General features: G+C 37.7%; 1 protein-coding gene across 21 annotated transcripts in view; it reads right to left on the minus strand.

The window, feature by feature from the left end:
- USP54 (ubiquitin specific peptidase 54) overlaps positions 1-20063 on the minus strand; it is a 137841-nt gene that overhangs the window by 35466 nt on the left and 82312 nt on the right. For 20 of the 21 annotated variants that reach the window (XM_040485390.1, XM_040485391.1, XM_040485388.1 and 17 more), the window contains 6 exons: positions 5038-5172; positions 3331-3444; positions 3113-3195; positions 2565-2670; positions 2307-2453; positions 838-987 (listed from right to left, as the gene is read on the minus strand). In XM_040485390.1, coding sequence (XP_040341324.1) covers positions 838-987; positions 2307-2453; positions 2565-2670; positions 3113-3195; positions 3331-3444; positions 5038-5172 — 735 coding nt within the window. Of the gene's footprint in view, positions 1-837; positions 988-2306; positions 2454-2564; positions 2671-3112; positions 3196-3330; positions 3445-5037; positions 5173-13088; positions 13174-20063 lie in introns of all 21 variants that reach the window. The other variant, XM_040485400.1, reaches the window with a different exon arrangement.

Genomic DNA, 20063 nt, shown 5'->3' on the forward strand with positions numbered 1-20063 from the left:
AAACATGCTTTTTATATACAAATCTTATTTAATTTCTTATAAGGCATGTATTATTTTTCAAATAAAAAGGCTAAAGCTCAAGGAATTCATATAAATCAGCCAAAATTACAACAGCAAAAAGAGATAGAGAATCAGGAAATTTGACAGAGTTTACCATTTGTGAAGACAGGGCTAAAGGTCCACAGATTGGTGTAAATTATAGTTAGGAGTCTCCTAGCCACCAGCCTTTATCAAGAAGCTTCCTAACTCATGCAGATCCTTTAACGACTTTAGTCACAGATTCTGTGATTTGGATAGTACCAAGTTTCCAGCTTTAAATATCCTCATAGCCCTATTTTTTTCTACATGATCCCCAAAACATGTTAATCTATGATAAGGTACTTCAGGTAAGTACCAATCAGAGAACAATTTATAGCAGCCCTAACACAAAGTATTCAAGGTATTACCTAAGACAAAGTATTACCATTGATAATTCCAAGTTTGAAATTCTGAAGTTCATGCTAACCTTCTAACCTAATTTGAAGCATTAAACTGTTCTCACTCAAATCAACCACTTAATACAAAAAAACAAACAAACAAAAAAAAAAAACCTGTCAACTATAAACATAACTGTGCTGACTGCATGGTGAGAGGATTCAGAGAAAATAACAGAAAATATATCGATCTATCTTTGAGGAACTTGTCATCTACTGGAAAAGACTGATACTTTCATAAATTCAATAGATAGGTAAGTAAACAGACATCAAAATTATGAAAATAAACACCAAATACAAGTAATTATCCTTAGTTTTTTGTTGCTGTTATCAAACACTTCAAGAAGGGCTTGAATATTCCTACCTCCTTGACATGAGCATCATCAAAATACATCCATTTGCGGATCTTTGTTTGGAAAAAGAATGTAGAATAATGTTTGCCATAGTAACAGATCATTCCTACTAAGTACAGTTCAGACTGCTTGGCCCGATCATCCGTAACTCTGAAAAACAGCTGTGGGGAAAGAAGAGAATGAAAAAAACAGTCAAATACTCAGCCCTCTCACATCAATCTCTTAGCACACTCCATCATTTCTTATTAACGTACTGACTTGTTTCTCCATGCTTCATTCTAAGATTTTTCCTAGTCCATATTAATCATCAGAAATGAACCTAAAAAGACAAAATGTAGGGAAAAGCAAGACGGATAGTGGCCAGTAAACCGGTAAGGTGGTGATGTTTCTTCATAACTTACAATATTTTATTGCTGGTGCCTATCGTAAGAGGATTCAAGAAAGTAGAAAAACACAAAATAAAACAAAAACAAACACTGACGTTTCAAAAGTTACTTACCAGCTGGCACCACAAATATAAATTTCCTGCTGAGACCCTAACTAAGGGGTAAAGAGTCCCTTAGGAAGAGCAATACCACCATGCTGATTACCAGCATTTCACTGCTGTATGTTCTAGCAGATATACAAAAAATTTTTGAAGAAAAGAATGCTGCCTTGAGAAACTGATTTGAATGAGAAAATCATCATAGAAATAAAACAAAACTAGAACAGTACAGAATATGTAGACTACAGGAATTTAGAAAAAAGAGATTTAATTGTGTATAACCTACTCATGTCAGAGATTCCTTGGGAAGGAGACCTAAAATAAGATTCCAGACAGTGCATTCATTCTCAGTTGTAACTTAGTGATATTAAAGAATGACAAGGAATCTCCTTAGTCACAGGACTATAAGAGAAAGAAACCAGTGAAAGGAAACCACAGAGTTTCTGGCTCTTCTCTTGAACTGAAGGAAAACCCTGCCTATACTAGGGCGCGGAGCTGATAAGCTAAAAGATCCCAGGTCTGAAGTCGTTTTCCCTATTTTCTTGAATAGATGCACAGAAAACTGCTAACCTACTGAATTCTTTTCCAAGCTACTCCATTACCTTTGCAACAGACATTGGTTCCTCACTGTGAATTTTGTATTCTAAAACTCAGGTCACCAACCTTTACCCCTTCACCTCCCATAGCAGCTCTAGTCAAGACTGCTCACTTCTTTGACCTTATTACCACCTGTGGTAGACTACACCTCCCAACTCTACTCTGTATAAACAAGCAATGAGTAGAGTACACAATAACTCTATAAATTGCTTGATTTTTATCAGTAGCTAAGCTCTGTCCATCCTGTCTTTCAAGACCAATTTTATCCCATTTTTCCTAAAAAGTCTACACCACCTACACCTATAAGTATATACTTATACTAGGATATAAGTATTCACTGCCCTTAAGCAATACTAAGACACAAGAACTAAGTCAGAGATAAAGGTAATTAATACTCACATCACCCAGCTTCAGGCAGGTACCCAGGCTGTGAATGACATCCTCTGCCAAGTCTGAGTGGTCCGAGTCCCATACCAGCCCAATTGTAATAATCTGTGGAGCATTCATCAACACACGGCGAATCCGAATCCTTTCTCCACAGTTACTCTGAAATACATATATAAGGCTGGTTTGAGATGTTTCCCACTGGCTCTGCCTCAATTCCCTAATCCGAGGGCTCCCCTCTCCACTCTGAACCCCACCTCTGACTTAACTCACCGGACAGTTCCGCAGATCCCCCATGGTGCTGGCATTTTGCAGCAGCTCACCAAACATGCTTGGTGAGGGTTTTTCACGTCTTTCCAGCATACAAATAGCCTGATTGCTTCAAGGTGGGGGAATGGAAGGGTATGATGGTAGGAATTACACAGAGTTATAACTAAATCAAATAGATTACTCATGCAAACTCCTAACTCACATGTTTGATTTTCTTCCTCTGCCCACTATACCAAAGCCCCTTGTCCTGACCAGTCTCAGTGTCCCAAACACAATGAGCACCTTTGCCCGTCCCCAGATCCAAAGCTCATAGAATCCCCATTTCTCCTCCCACCTTGCTGACCAGAACTGAACCTAAGAAAGGGGGGTGAGGTGGGAGGACTGGGAAGGAAGGAAGGAAGAACAAAAATTATTTTAAAATTATTGTTCTGAGTTCCTACAATATAACACTGTCTTAACAATAAGGATATAAGCTATTTGGATGCTGTCAGTTGAAACTTATCACTTGAAGGAATACCTAAGGGTACAAATAGAGAACCTTTAAGACTCACCAAAGGGAAGTGGTGGAGATGTAATGTACCATCTGGATGAAAGGCAGTGGATCAGAAGTGGCACCACAGCTGGTACATACACACTGGGACCGGGGTAAAAAAGCAAAACCAAGTAACCACAGTCATTAATTGTTTTGACACCCATCTGATAACCCACATCCCTGGATACAGTGTTCTTGAAGAAGAAAAGAAGTGATGAAAATAGAAATAATGTTCACCTGTTCAAACAACGTCATTGCAAATTTCTGGTGGGAGATGCAGTGTTGGGCAGTACATATATCTTCTTTGGTTTCATCAGCAATGTGGAAGTGAATTCTCATCAAGAGATTTTCCTAATAAGGAAAGAATAAAAGCAGCATATCAATGATATTTAATAGAAAAATGCACAAATTGGTAGGCAGTTTACTCAGAGAAACAGTAATATTCTTGGAAGGTAGGAATACCTCTGATTTTTTTTTTTAAAAACTGTTTAATTTGAAATAATTATAAATTCATAGGAAGTTTCAAAAAAATTGTTTAAGAGGTCCATGTACCCTTCACCCAGTTTCCTCCAATGGTAACATCTTGCATAACTATAGTACACTATCTAAACCAAGAAATGGACATCAACACAGTCTACAGAGTTTATTTAGATTTCACCAGTTTTACATATACTTATTTGTGTGTGTAACTCTATGCAATTTTATCAGATGTATAGTCATATAACAACCACCACAATCAAGAAAGAAAATTGTTCCATCACAAGGTTCCCTTATATTATTCCTTCATAGCCTTTTCCAACCAATTCCAACCCGAACACCTAGCAACCACTAATCTGTTTTCCTATCTCTATAATTTTATTATTTTAAGAATGTTATATAAATGGGAGCATATGGTTTATAACCTTTTGATACTGTGTTTTTTCTCTCAGCATAGTTCCCTTTAGATCCATTGAAGTTGATGTGTAAATCAGTAATTCCTTTTTATTACTGAACAGTATTCCATGGTATGGAAGTACCAAATCTTGTTTCACTATTTACCATCAAAGGCATTTGGGTTGTTTCCAGTTTGGGGCTATTATAAATAAAGATTCTATGAACATTCATGTACAGGTTTTTTATAAACATAAGTTTTAGTTTCTCTGGGATACATGTCCAAGAACACAACCACTGAACCTTATGATAATTTGCAAGTACAGTTTTTTAAAAAACTGCCAAACTGTTTTCCAGGGTGGCTATATCATTTTACATTTCCACCAGCAATATATAAGTAATCCAGTTTGTCAGGAGTACCTCTGACTTTGGTGACATTTTGCCCTGTAATAGAATATATATCACTCTCGAACTTTTTTTAACAACAGGCAGAAAGAGTCTAAAGACAGAGAGTCTTTTGAAGGTTGACTGAGAGAACCCAGAGTTCAGAAGAGTCTTCTACTAAAAGTCACTGTGAGCAATCTAGCTATCTAAATAGCACATCATGCCTGTGCTAGGGACTCAGTTATTCTGTTTAATTATCTTTAGTAATGTAGGAGTTCATAAAGTGTGATGGTCTCCAGACCAGCAGCATCTGTATTAGCATCACCTGGAAACTTGTTAGAGCTAGATATTCTCGGGCCCTAATCTAGACCTACTGAATCAGAAATTCAATGGAGTGTGACACAGCAATTTGTATTTTAATGAGTCCTGTCTCCTTTGAAGGTGAGACCAATGTTTTATGCCATGGCAAGCACAAAACTACTGTTAAGCCCAAAGGAGAAAGAATAAACCTATTCTACAATTCCTACTGTATTAGCAGAGTCACCCTAGAGCTTTGAGAAACTAGGGAAATTCCTAGCTCTAATTGAGAGACCAGGGACAGAGTAAATACTACAGTAAAGTACCTAGTCCCTGATGGAGACCATCAACAGTCTCACCCCATATCAGAGAGGGCCAGAGGCCAACACTTACAAAGCACTCTGCAGCATCATCCATAATTCCCAGCTGGAAACGCTGTTCATCCTGGAAGGTCTTTGCCAGAGCACTGCGGAGAGTGTCAGATGGAAGCACTTTTTCACTACTACACTGAAACTGGTTAAAGATTCCCTGTAGGAAAGAGGTTAGACAAGGGAAAAAACACAATGATGTTATTAAGCTTCTATACATCCCAATCTGTCAAGCTAGCATCTCCATGCTTATAACATTGGAACCAAACGTATTTTCCATGAGTTGATCTGCTTGCAGCTAGTACTAAAAAAGTAAAAAATCAAGTGTCAGAATAAAGGGTATAATCTGTGCTAGTAAGGATCCTTGCTCTTCCATCTGTCATAGACCACTGTCATGAGTTAATGTAATTGGGTACCTCATTTCCTCTGACACAGATAGAGGTAGATGATTCACAGTAAATAAAGGCAAATTATATATAAATGGTTTGGTAAATTATTCTCTGGGGGCTCATCCTATTAAACTTAGCCCCTTCTTTTAATTTAAAATTACTCAAGGGGTGCCTGGGTGGCTCAGTCGGTTAATCACCCGACTGGCTCAGGTCATGATCTCATGATTTGTGAGTTCAAGCCTCACACTGGGTTCTGTGCTGACAGCTCAGAGCCTGGAGCTTGCTTCAGGTTCTGTGTCTCCCTCTCCTCTGTCTCTGACCCTCCCCCGCTAGCACTCTCCCTCTCAAAATAAACATTAAAAAAAATTTTTAATTACTCAAATAAAAATAAAAAAATAAAATTACTGAAATTACAAAGAATAATATAGCAAATATCTACTTGTCTAATACCCAGAAATAAACATTCCATTATGTTTAATCCCAATCTACATATAAAGCTAATGTCCTGGGCACCTGGGTGGCTCAGTCGTTAAGCATTTGACTTAGTCTCAGGTCATGATCTCACGATTCGTGAGTTTGAGTCCCACATCAGGTAAGCTTGAGCCCTGCTTTGGGTGAGCCCCGCTTCTCTCTTTCTATCTCTCTCTCTCTCTCTCCTTCTGCCCTCCTGTGATTCTCTCTCTCTCTCTCTCTGCCCCTCCCTTACTTGTGTCCCCCGCCCCAAGCTCTCTCTCTTTCAAAAAAAAAAAAGATAAAGTCCCTTTTAAGACCACCCACTCTCTACCAGCCACTCACTATCATGAGTTTGTTGCACAATTTTCTGTTTTTAACGCTTCTGTATACATATGTGTAAGTATATGTGTGTGTTCATATGTGTGTGTGTCTATATATGTGTGTGTATATACGTATTCTTATATAATACATAGTGCACTTTTATGTGCATTTTTTGTTTGTATACAAAGTATCACACTGACTTACTTTTTTAAATTCAGCATTATTTTTGAGATCTATCCATAATTTACACACACACACACACACACACACACACACACACGGTTCATCCCTTTTTGCTGCTGTATTGTGTTTTACCAGGTCTATACAACATATATTTATCCATTTCTTTATTGAAATTTTGGCAGTCTCAAATTTTTGCTATTATAAAGAGGCTATGTCAACTTATACTTCCAGTAACAGATGAATATAAATAAATTTCCCCTTATTCTTGTCAGCAATTAATAAATACAGTTGGACTAGTTAATTTTAGTCTTTCAAACTACATCTAGTTTTTCTGGGTCTTTTGCAAATATGATTTGTGGCAAATATCTTCTTCCCAGTCTTCTAGTGTCTTTTATGTGGAGCAGTTTTTAAATTTTAATGTGATCAAATTACCCATCTTCAGCATCTTTACCTGATCTGAACCAATGATGAATGTGATGTTCAGAGAATAGAAACAGAGAGTGGCAACAAGTGGCACCTGGTTTGATGAGTACTTCTCGAGTGGTATTGGACCTTCCCAACATAAATTAGAATATGCTCCTTTGACATCACATGGCCCAGATCCTCACTAAACCACCCAGATAAGCAACAAATTCAATGATGAGTTACATATCAACATAACAAAGGATGTCACTGACTTGAAATTCTTACCAGTACTTTCTTTATAAAAAAAAAAAAAAGACATGGTTATTTTTCAGACTTACTAATGAGACCAGAAATGAGACCATTTTATAAACCTACCTATGTGATCTAAGAATAGGAGGCCCCACCAATTTAGAATGGTCAAATCTTGTTCCTCATCTTACTTGAACTATCAGTAGCTCAGTCATTCACTCTCTCCAAATTTTTATTCAATTACCCTCTCAATATAGTATTTCCTGATCACTCTTTTTAAAATTGCAAGCTCCACCCCCACTTCCCCAAACCTCCTACGCTTACCTGTTTTATTTTTCTCTGTAGCACTTATTATCATCTATAACACCACGTATTTTACTTATTTATTGTCTGACTACACTCTCTAAGTCTGAGTACAAAAATTTTTTGCCCTTTAATTCTCTACTCTACTACTCACTCTCAACACCTAGAAGGGTACTGGCATATAGAGGGCAACCAATAACTAGTTTTGAATGGATGGATGAATGGATGAATGAATGATGTAATATGGGTAGATCTTACTAAGGAAAAATATTATCAAGTCCCCTCTTTTTTAAATTTTTTTTTCAACATTTATTTATTTTTGGGACAGAGAGAGACAGAGCATGAACGGGGGAGGGGCAGAGAGAGAGGGAGACACAGAATCGGAAACAGGCTCCAGGCTCTGAGCCATCAGCCCAGAGCCCGACGCGGGGCTCGAACTCACGGACCGCGAGATCGTGACCTGGCTGAAGTCGGACGCTTAACCGACTGCGCCACCCAGGCGCCCCAAGTCCCCTCTTTTTTAAAGCAGATAAAGAACCACCTAGAAAAGTTGAAAAATTTTCCTAAGGAAATATAATTTTCCTAAGGTAGTATAACTGGTTAAAACAAAATGGGATTGAACTTCATTCTGCTAATTAAAAGTTGGAACTGGGGCGCCTGGGTGGCGCAGTCGGTTAAGCGTCCGACTTCAGCCAGGTCACGATCTCATGGTCCGTGAGTTCGAGCCCCGCGTCAGGCTCTGGGCTGATGGCTCAGAGCCTGGAGCCTGTTTCCGATTCTGTGTCTCCCTCTCTCTCTGCCCTTCCCCTGTTCATGCTCTGTCTCTCTCTGTCCCAAAAAATAAATAAACGTTGAAAAAAAAAATTAAAAATAAAAGTTGGAACTGTTTTTCCCTCATTCTACTTTCTTTTTTTTTAATTTTTAATGTTTATTTATTTTTGAGAGAGGGAGAGAGACAGAGCCTGAACAGGGGAGGGGCAGAGAGAGAGGGAGACACAGAATCTGAAGCAGGCTTCAGGCTCCAAGCTGTCAGCACACGACCCAGTGCAGGGCTAGAACTCACTGAACCACAAGATCATGACCTGAGCCAAAGTCGAATGTTCAACCGACTGAGCCATCCAGGTGGCTCTCCTCATTCTACTTTCTTACTAGCATTGTTCCTCCTCTTACACATTGAGCATCTATCCCAACAGCAGCTCAAGAACAATTTGCTACATAACCTGCTATTATTTCCCTACAAATGATTCCATATGATATGGAGATGACAGTATTAGTAATACATATTTAGTATTATTTAATAAGCTAGGAGCTGGGGGAAAATCTTTTATAATTGCTTCAAATTACTTTGGATTAACCTAGACATTTTTCACAAATCTATTTTAAAATCAAGTAAAGGCAAGACAGGACCTTCCATAATTTGTTACTAGAAATAGAAGAATGTCTATTAGTGACCATTAAACTACACCAAAAGGAAAGGTCTAGGTCCACAGTTAAACATTCTCAGAAGACAACTGATATATCTATACCAAGTGATTTTGAAACAGAGGAAGAGGGAAACAAAGGAAAAGGTAGGAAAAGAAGCAGTGGCCACTATCATATCCCAACCTGCTGCTCTTCTCAATTGTTAATGCTAAGATATTACTGAGATATTAGTGCTGACAAAGGCTCTATCTCTAGAGCAAGAGATGGATGAGGTTTGGTCCTTTGTCCAGAGTCCAAAACTGCTTCCAAAACAAACCAGTGGGAAATGACTTCCAGGATAGTTCTGTACAAATGTGATATTTGCAAACTACAGCCCCTTTAGTCTTTCTCAACTGAGTTCCCTCAAGAATTAAGCCCTAATACTCTAAGGCATCAACCATTACTAATGAACTAACTTCTCTCCTATGTATAATAGTTGTTATGTTATCATCCAGAGAGAATTAAAAGAACAGTCACTCAAGGCACTTACTGTGTTCTGTGGTTCAGATGACCCTGCTTGAGAAAGGACAGGGCTCCACTGAGAGATGGCATAGAGTAATAATTAAGAGCATGGACTATGGAACCAAACTATCTGGATCCCAAGCCCCAGTCCAAAATTTACCATTTCTATGACCTTAGAAAAGTTACTTAACTTCTCTAGTCTTCAGTTGCCTTTTTTTTTTTTAAGATTTTATTTTTAAGTAATCTCTATGCCTAACATGGGGCTCAAACTCATGACCCATAGATCAAGAGTCACATACTCTACTGACAGCCAGCCAGGCACCCCCAGTTTCTTTCTTTTCTTTTCTTTTCTTTTCTTTTCTTTTCTTTTCTTTTCTTTTCCTTTCTTTCTTTCTTTCTTTCTTTCAATTTATTTTGACAGATAGAGAGTGAGGGGGGAGGGGCAAAGAGAGAGGGAGAGAGAGAGAATCCCAAGCAGGCTCCACGCTGTCAGTGCAGAGCCATAAGTGGGGCTCAATCCCATGAACCATGAGATCATGACCTAAGCCAAGATCAAGAGCTGGACACTTAACTGACTGAGCCACCCAGGTACCTCTAAAAGAGGATTAGCAGGTGGGGCCCCCTGGCTGGCTCGGTTAACCGTCCTACTTTGGCTCAGGTCATGATCTCGCGGTTCATGAGTTTGAGCCCCGTGTCGGGCTCTGTGTGACAGCTCAGAGCCTGGAGCCTACTTAAGATTCTGTGTCACCCTCTCTCTGCCCTCCTCTGCTTGTGCTCATTCTCTCTCTCTCTCTCTCAAAGAATAAACAAACAAAACAAAACAAAATTTTAAAAGAGGATTAGTGGGTTGGGGTGCCTAGGTGGCTCAGTTGGTTAAGCGTCTGACTCTTGTTTTTGGCTCAGGTCATGATCATGGTTTCATTAGTTCCAGTCACGTGTCGGGCTGTGCACTGACAGTGCAGAGCCTGCTTGGAATTCTCTCTCTCTCTCTTCCTCTCTCTCTACCCCCTTCCATGCTCACGCTATCTCTCTCTCAAAATAAACAGACTTTGAACATTTTAAATAATAAATAAATAAATAAATAAATAAATAAATAAATAAATATCGATCAGTAATAGTAGTTATCTCCTAGGGTTATTTACAGATTAAATAAATTATCTTTTTCTCTATCTACCTGTCTATCTATATCTTAGACTAATGCCTGGCTATAAGTATTAGCTGTCATCATCATTATCATTATCATCAACATCATTATCATTATTATTATATTTTAGGTTACTAAGGAGCCTGTCTGCTACTGACCGTGCGTCAGAAATGCCATCTACCTTGAACTACCTCCCTAGTCTCTGAAATCTGGGTAAGAAGGACAAACCACTTCTCTTTCTGTTGCTCTTACTCAAGAGAGGCAGATTTCCCATGATTAGATAAGAAGGGTTTCAACACAGAAAGGAAAAGACATAGTCAGAGCTCTGCTTATATCCACACTCGATATGCAACAACAGATCTGACTCTTGTGTTCAGTGGCATCAACATCTCCAAACTATATTCTTTTCTCATCTCTTAATTACAGGCAACTTTCTCCATACACACTGAGTATCTGAATGTATTCAGAATGCCTGCATCTTCTTTATTTTATTGTAATTATTGTTATCAGTCTTGCTCTGCTATTGTTAGGAAAAAGCAAGTGTATCAGGAATAAAGCAGCCTGAGCGCTCCCAGCATGCATCTGTGGAGCTGTAGCTCTGGAAGAAGCTGTAGTACAAAGCCCCTCTGTTAGGGCAGCACACTAACCCCTGTGTGTCCCTCTCACATGAGCACAGGGCTGGAACGGGCCTCCTCCTGCTCCCTTTTTCACCCTCCTGCCACCTTTCCCAGAGGGAGATCCTGTTCACACCAAAGAAAGCCAAGAACATTTAGTTCAGAAGTAAGAACAGGTGGTAGGACCAATAAGGAACAAAAACTGGTATTCTTCCAATTGCTGAGTTCTGCGGCAGGGAGTGAGAAAGGGCAGGAAGAACCAAAACCCAGGAATCATTTTTCCCTATGGGGTCCTGATGGTTTCATTTCAATTAACAGAGAAAACCCACCTTTGAGGTTTCTCTCTGCTCTTCTTCACAAAGTGAAACCAAAGAGGTCTTCCTTTTCATTCTCAGGAAAAGGCAAATTACTTTTTGTCTGTTAACTATTTTTTTGGATGCAGTGCAAAAGCAACAAGACTTTAATGACTAAAAGCAGGTGCTTCTCCACCCATTTCTCTTGGATCATGTAGCAAACAATTCTACCCACAGGAGCTCATAATTATCTGGATTAGTAAAAACCATGTAAATAAGATAAAAGTGCCATACAGACAGAAACTCTTTGTGCTTTGGCATCTACAAATGCAGCTGTTGCTTCAGTTTTTTTCCCCCCTAAAACACAGACTTTTGTCTTTAGGCAGGAACAGCTGTTTATTTCTCTCTCAGGATTTCTTAGCCTAGCCTTAGCCTTCTAAAAAAAAGTCATGAGTAGAGAAGATGGGAGTCAAGAAGAAGGGCTACAGCTAAATGTGATGCGTTCTGGGCCCTAGGTCTTTGGAAAGTTAGCAGTCCAACTCATTCCTGGAGGGTGTCCAACAAAATGTATTGTGCAAAGACACAATACATTTTATGCACTGCTACTAACTCAGTTCTTAGGGTTTCTCTTCTTGACCCGGGCTTTCCAAACCTCTCATCATTTTGCTCTCATAATCACTCCTTTTCTCCACACCTCCTAGAAATCATAGACTTAAATAAATTGTAAGCCTCAATGTGACCAATCAAGCCTGTTTGTAAAAACAACCCTCTGAAAAAAAGATAAAGGAGCTACTACTCCTTGAGTACTACTAGAAAAGAGAATTTTCACTAGTTTTATGTGTTCAAAAGAATCTCAAACATTCTCTTTCAAGCGGGGAAAAGAACATGTAAATGTTTACCATTTTGGCATCCAAACTAGTAACATTGGATTTTTAATGTTTTATTGTAGAAAATCTCAAACATACAAGGGTAGACAAAATAGCACAACAAACTCCTATGTACCTATTATCTATCTTTAACAACTGTGGCCAATCTCATTTCATATATACAACCCACCCACTCATCCCATTCCCAGATCATTCTCAATCAAATACTAGACATTATTCATCTATAAATATTTTGGATATGCCTCTAAAACATAAGAAATCTTTGTTTAAAATTTAATCATACTATAATTACCACACTAAAAAAAGGTAATAATAATTCCTTAATATATCATCAAATATCCAGTCAGTTTAATAGAAATTCTTGCTCCAACATTGGGGAAGACAGAGAACAGCTGGCTAGTTTCTCCCTTGGGATTCTTTAACCTTATGTCTAAAAATACCTACCTTCTGGATTTCCGGATTATAAAATTATCTGCATATCCTGTATCAGTCCCTTTAAGTAAATCCAATTGTCGATACCATATCTCCCCATGAGTTTTGGGTTTTTTTACACTCAATTCATAACCCAATACTTTGGACTTGCAGTGGTGAAGTTAAAAGATGATCATAAACTACCTATCACACTCATTTGTGCTACCTCTGCAAAAGAGACACGCCCACATACACACAAAGACAGACACAGAAAGAAATACCAAGACTTCAAGACACTAGACAGAGAGCCAAAGAGCAGAGACAGGCCAAATTCACCAGAGGATGGTATTGCTTTTAGTAGGAAATCATAAACTAATGTTGAAATTTTACAAAATATAATAGTCAATTTGCTAATTTTTGTCAAGATCAAAAATGCAGGACCTTAGAGATTACCAACAGTATTTAAATCAAATTTTGACAATCAATACCATAACCACTTACCCCACAGGGGAAATGAAAAGGGGGACCCTTCTGGACATGCACAAAGATTTTGAGATTGTATAAGTTTCAGGCTCTGCCATAAATTCTGGAAAGGAAAGAATCATGATGATCTACTATGTTTTTCCTTGCAGTCATAACCCTCTATTTGAATATCATGTAAAATTCTAAACTCCAAATTTTAAAAAGGATGAAAGACTCAACTTTATACTTTCCAAGTTTATCAATGGTTAAATTAGTTGAGAATATTTAGGTACAGCCTAATAGGCCTTTAAGACTAAGAAAGATTAACCAAAAGACCACACAAATATACTCATACCCCAGAGAAAAGCAAAACAAAGAAGTTCAACTCAAGTAAATGATATTTGCATTAGACAGGGATATACCTTCCTCATGTGAGTCTGTTGATTACTAGCTAAAATCTCCAGGTAACCTATTAGAAATCTAATTTTCTGGTTTAAATAGTCCAACATAATGGATTTACTATTCTCTGATATTGGCCATGACCACAGGACAATGAAGAACCTTCTGTTCCAATAATCTACCAAAAAAAGGACTGGACTGATAATGCGCAATGAGTAATTTCTTATACCACTTTACTCCCTGTGCTTATGCTTTCCAGTAGAGGAACAGCTACATGGTACACACAAAATATATTGAGGCATTTATTCTCTGAACTCTCAATTGGCCCCCCCCCCCCAATTAACTGATGGGCTATCAGCAGAACACAGACTTTCCTGCCCCTTTTGAACAGTCTTACTGCTGTACAGATACAAACTTACATTACAGGACATTTTATACACAAAAACCTATTTCCTCCTCACCTACCCCTCACCATCACCACCATTCTCTGGCTTTGATGCCTTGTACTAACATTCTTAAAAGAAAAATCACTAATTGAGGAGATTTGTTGAATTTAATCAATCAATGAAGCATTCTTCTTTGCCTATAACAAAAAACACTCTGTCCTACATCTTGGCACACTGCAAAGCCTCTAGTACAATCCCTGGAAGGAGAACAAAATCATTGTGGCATACTAAGTACAGAGGACGGATTTCCTCCCCTGGACAGAGATAAATAAATAAGCCAACACCAAAGTCATACCCTGGGGGCTGGGGACATAAGGGCAGATTCAATATGAATAATAAATAAGAGTTCTGGGCTATAGGCATGACAACAGTTCAGGTCAGGAAATACCTTTTAGTAACACTAGATGGGAATAAATTTGGAGATTCAGAAGGGACAGAGTAATTAGCCCACAAATCTTTTTGTTAAGTCAGTTAAAATGCATTGTGGCTCAAAATAAGAAGAAAGACACACTGACAAATTATTTTTAATGAAAGTGATCATTAATAATTTGCATGCAAAACTTTGAGGCTGAAATTAGGTTAGCAACTTAGTATCAAGTAATGCAGAAAAATAACCCAATATATTTTTACAGGACCAAATGGATTATCCTAAATATTACGTATAAACCTCCAAAAAGCAATTATAAGCTCTAGATACAACATACACTATGGTACCTGGTGAAGGTCACAAGGCACAAGAACATTGACAAACATTCAGACAGCAGAAGAAAAAGTAAAAACATTAAACAAAAGGTGTTTACATAAGACCAACAGTAAAAGCATTTTAAAGATTGGTGCAAGGTAAAGTAAAAAGTGGAGAAAAAAAAAACAGGGATACACATCTTCCAGCCAGACTTAGAAGGGCAAATCCTTCATCCAAAACATTAGATTAAGGGAAAGTTGGCTAGCTTTTGATTTATCTAGGAACATGTGTGTGTCTCTTTTTTGTTCTTAACATTGAGTTCTAGAGCTAAACAATTATGTTCCAACATAAAAGAATTCTGACTTTATAGAATGAGCAAGTGCTGATAGAGTACCTCAAATACAGGAATTTTGGAGTTTTGTGTTTTGAAAAATATCTATGAAATTAAAATTTTACATTTGAAACTTAGCATTAAAGAATGCAAACAGGTCACCAAGTACCAGCAAAAAGGAATTCTTACTTGCTTCACCAAACATTCATCTAATTTTTAAACAGGAGACAGAGAAAAAATGGGACTTAAATATACTGAATTCCACCCACACTGGGACACCACAAAGTTAACATGTAACTTAATTGTAGGATACCAGATAACTACTCTGCTTGACAGAATCCCAGGCTTTGACTCTTCAGCAGATCTTCCCATCATCAACTCCTGCCGACCCCCACCACACACATACACCTCACCCTTCCTTAACTAAATCTGGCATAAAGCAGCCTATATTAAGTGGACCTACTAAAAAAAGTGTAAACCCAAAAGTCACGATGAAAATCTCAAGTAGAACAAGAGTGAGAGCACAAAAGACAAAAAGAAAAAAGTGAAGAAAAAGGCAAGTACACAAAACTCTGTAACTAAAATCCAAGGACTACTAAAAGAATATATGAACCCAGAAAAGTTATGTATTTATATTATGGTGCAAGCACTATAAGGAATACCAACAGGGAAGAAAAGCTGAGCCACCTTTCCAAAAACTCATTCAGCCATGCTAAATACTGTTAAGTAAAACAATCATGGTTCTAGATAGAGGTAACATTTTGAAAACTTCATTAAGAAGATATGTTTCTGAAATGGAATTCTGAAAGGACTAGATGTGGTTTTATTTTAAAGGGATGTGTTGTTTATTGTTATGTTATTGTTTTGGGTGCTAAGGGGTCCAGGCAAAGTGAATAACATCTGCAATGTAGTCATAGGAAGTACACCATCTGCTGTCATAGCTGAAATGCAGAGTGCCTCAGGAAGGAAAGGAAGGGGAAAAAAAGTATGAAACTAGTTTTTTAAATGCCTATAAGCATATATTTTTAAGTGATTTAAGAAATAATTGGGAGCCACTTCAAGGTTATAAGAAAGGAGTAACTTCAAGATAGCACTCCAGCACATTCTTAGGTTAAAACAAATGAAATAGGATGATACTAGAGATAGAGAGGAAACTTAGGGGTCTGGAAAAAAAATATTCTTTTTACTATATGTGACTTATTACTAGAAATATCATTGACCAAAGAGGAGGCATAAAGAGAAATGACAACCTCTGTGATGCAATTTCCAATTTTTCTCTTTACAATTCAATGTGCTTTTCTAAAATGACTGTAGTACTTTCCTATACTTGTAATAAAAATCCTCCTTCAGGGGCACCTGGGTGGTCGGTTGAGTGCCAACTTCGCTCAGGTCATGATCTCACAGTTCGTGGTTGGAGCTCCACGTTGGGCTCTGGGCTGACGACAGCTCAGAACCTGGAGCCTGCTTCTGATTCTTTGTCTCCCTCTCTCTGCCCCTCCCCCGCTCATGCTCTGTGTGTGTGTCTCTCTCTCAAAACTAAATACACATTAAAAAAAAAAATCATCCTTTAAATAAAAAACAAGTCGGGATGCCTGGGTGGCTCAGTCGGTTCAGCATTGACTTCGGCTCAGGTCATGATCTCATGATTTGTGGGTTCAAGCCCCATGTCAGGTCTGTGCTGAGAGCTCAGAGCCTGGAGCCTGTTTCAGATTCTGTGTCTCATTCTCTCTCCACCCCTCCTCCACTTGTGTTCTCTCTCTGTCTCTCAAAAATAAATAAATGTACAAAAAAAATTTTTTTAATAAAAAACAAGCATGATGTATATATTTAGCCAAAGAATAAAAAGAAATGCCCATGTGTCCAACAACCAATTTAAGAAATGAAAAACTTAATCAGTGCGAAACTCCCCAGTTGATTATAATCTCCTCCCCTCCAGTTATAACCACTGTCCTGAATTTTATGAAAATCATTCCCTCTTTCTCACATATATGTATCCCTGAACAACATGTTGTTTAGTTCTGCCCATTTTTACTTTGTATATAAATGGAATCATAGTTTATATAATCTTCTGTGACTTGCTTCACTGTAATGTTTTTGTGATTAATCCAAGCTGATATATGTAGCTACAGGTTATTCATGTTCACTACTACAGTGTTTTACTTTAGGAATAAACCATAATTTTTAAACCTATTCTATTATATTCTATTATAGTTGGAATGGGTTGTTTCCATTTTTCTATAATCACAAAAATACTACTTTGGACATTCTCAAATATATCTTCTGATATGTATATACAAGGAAGTTTTCTACAATATGTATCTAGGAGTAGAATTACTGAATGGTAGGGTATATGCTACTTCAATTTTACCTGAAAAATGTAATGACAAAATATTTCCCTAAGTAGTGGTATCAATTTATATTCCAACCAGCAAGTGTATATAAGTTATTATTCCACCTTTCGGGTAACAATTTTATCCAATTTTAAATTTTCTATTAATCTAAAGGGTATTGATTTACTTTAATTCCTTTTTTTCTCTTTTTTTAAAAAGTCATCTATTTATTCTGAGAGAAAGAGAAAGAGAGAGAGAGAAAACGCATGCACACGTGTGCACACAAGTGGGGGAGGAGCAGAAAGAGAGAGAGAGAGAGAGAGAGAGAGAGAATCTCAAACAGGCTCACACTGTCAGCACTGAGCCCAACAAGGGGCTTGAACCCACAAGCCGTGAGACCATGACCTGAGCCGAAAATCAAGAGACAGATGCTTAACCGACTGAGCCACCAGGCATCCCTGGTTGACATTACTTAGATTACTTGGGAGGATAAGAATCTTTCATATTCTTAAAGATCTTTTGGGTTTCTTGTACTGAGAAATGCCTGTTTATGTGTTTTTCCCATTTTCCCACTGACTCCATTATCTTTTACTTATTCTTTATAGGAGTTCTCTGGGGAGTTCTATGCTGCATACCAATCCTTTGTGGGATATATAATTTATTGCCGATATTTCCTCCTGGCGTGTAGCCTTGGGTCTTACCCTCTACTAGAGTCTTCTGATGAACAGAAGTTCTTGAATTTTCTGTAGTAAAATGTTATCAATTCTTTTTAGTATTTTTAATGTCTTATTTAATAAATCCTGTCTATCCCTGAGGTCATGCTATTCTTTCATATTTTCTTCTAAAACTTAAAGTTTTCCTTCCAGGTGCCTAGGTGGCTTAATTGGTTAAGTGTCCAACTCTTGATTTTGGCTCAGGTCATGATAACGGTTAGTGAGTTCAAGCCCCTCATTGGGCTCTGTGCTGACAGTATGGAGCCTGCTTGGGATTTCTCTCCTTCTCTCTCTCTCTCTCTCTCTCTGCACCCCCCCCCCACAATCTGTCTCTCTCTAAAAATAAATAAACTTTTAAAAAAGTTTTCTTTCACATTTCACATCTCAGCTCAGTTAAATTCATACTTTTGGTAATAATATGACATAGGGATCTAATTTACTTTTCTTTTTTCTATACAGATAACCAATTACCTAATCATCATTTGTTGAAAAGTCCACTTTCTCCTTTGATTCACAGGGCAAGTAGCTAGTTTCCACATATGTATTTCTGAACTTTTGATTTTGTTCCACTGATTTATTAGTCATACTGCGTTGACAGCACATTGTCTTAATTAATATAGTTTTATAAGCCTTGATATCTGATAAAGTAGCGTAGTCATTAGTACTTTTGCCAAATATTTCTGGTTCTTCCCTCTCCCCAGGATTCTGATAGGATCACACTTCCTGGCCCTTTTAGGATTCACTGGAGCCGTATGATTAGTTCGAGTCTGTGATCTCTGAGCAGAAGAGATATGCTGAACATTCAACTGCCTGTGCAAAAACCTCCAGAGCTCTTTTTCCCTCTGCCTTGGCCAATAGTCAACTTGGCACCTGCATTCCTGAGTGACTATAATCAGTAGGGTTTCCTACTAAACTGCAGTGGACAAGTAATGGGAATGAAAAATAAATCTTTTGTATATTTATCACTGAGATTTTAGTTTGCTACCAAAACATAACTTAGTCTACTCTGATACACAAGGCAAGTCATTCATTTTGTTATTATCCTTCAAGAATGTTCTGTCTTGGGGGCGCCTGGATGGCTCAGCTGGTTCAGCATCCGACTCGGTTTCAGCTCAGGTCATGATCTCAGGATCGTGAGATCAAGCCCCAAGTGGGGCTCTGCACTGAGCATGGAGCTGCTTAAGATTCTCTCTCTCTCTCTCTCTCTCTCTCTCTCTCTCTCCCTCTCTCTCTCTCTCCCTCCCTCCCTCCAATTAAAAAAAGAATGTCATATCTATTCTTCCCTGTTTGCCATAAGAATTTCAGAATCAAATTTTCTAAACTTCCAGGACAAACTTGCTGGTCAGAATATACATTAGTATCACCACATTGGAAAACATACGGAAATACTGGAAAACAGTTGGTATTATAAAATTAAAAAAAAAACTGAAGATATACATATCCTATGATTCTAGTAATTTCATTCCTGGGCAAATATGCAAGAGAAATATGTATGCATATGTAAAATATAAATAACAATGTTCTTGGCAATATTGCTCATTAAAAATTAAAAACTGTAAATAATCCAAATGACTACCAACTATAGAATAGATAAACAAACTGGCTTATTTACACAATGAAATACCATATGATAATGAAGATGAACAAAGTCAACCTGCACATAACAATATGATGATCTTATTAACATACTGCTGCACTAAAGAAGACATACATACACACACACCCACACAGATTCATTTAGAATGATTCCAATTACAATAAATTTCAAAAACAGGTAATTTTTAAATTCAATTGTTTAAGAATAGATACATAGGCAGTAAACTATCAGGTAAAACAAGAAAGTGATTATCACAAACATTAGAAAACTGGCTACCCCTGGGAGAAAGGAGGAGACGTGATTGAGAAAGAAGGGAGGATTCAAATGTCTATAGTACAGGCAGTATTCTATTTTCACCTAAAGAGTTCTTAAAGGATGGTCACTTTGTGATTATTCATTATACTGGATCTTTGTGAGGATTTTATATAAATGTCATATATTTTTTGTTAGATTTATTCATATCACTTTATATACTGTATTACTATTTAAAAGTTTCTTTTAAATTTCATTTTCTAT

The sequence above is a fragment of the Herpailurus yagouaroundi genome, unplaced genomic scaffold, assembly GCF_014898765.1.
Source record: "Herpailurus yagouaroundi ecotype Mexico unplaced genomic scaffold, PumYag 163, whole genome shotgun sequence".
In the NCBI taxonomy this organism is placed as follows: domain Eukaryota; kingdom Metazoa; phylum Chordata; class Mammalia; order Carnivora; family Felidae; genus Herpailurus; species Herpailurus yagouaroundi.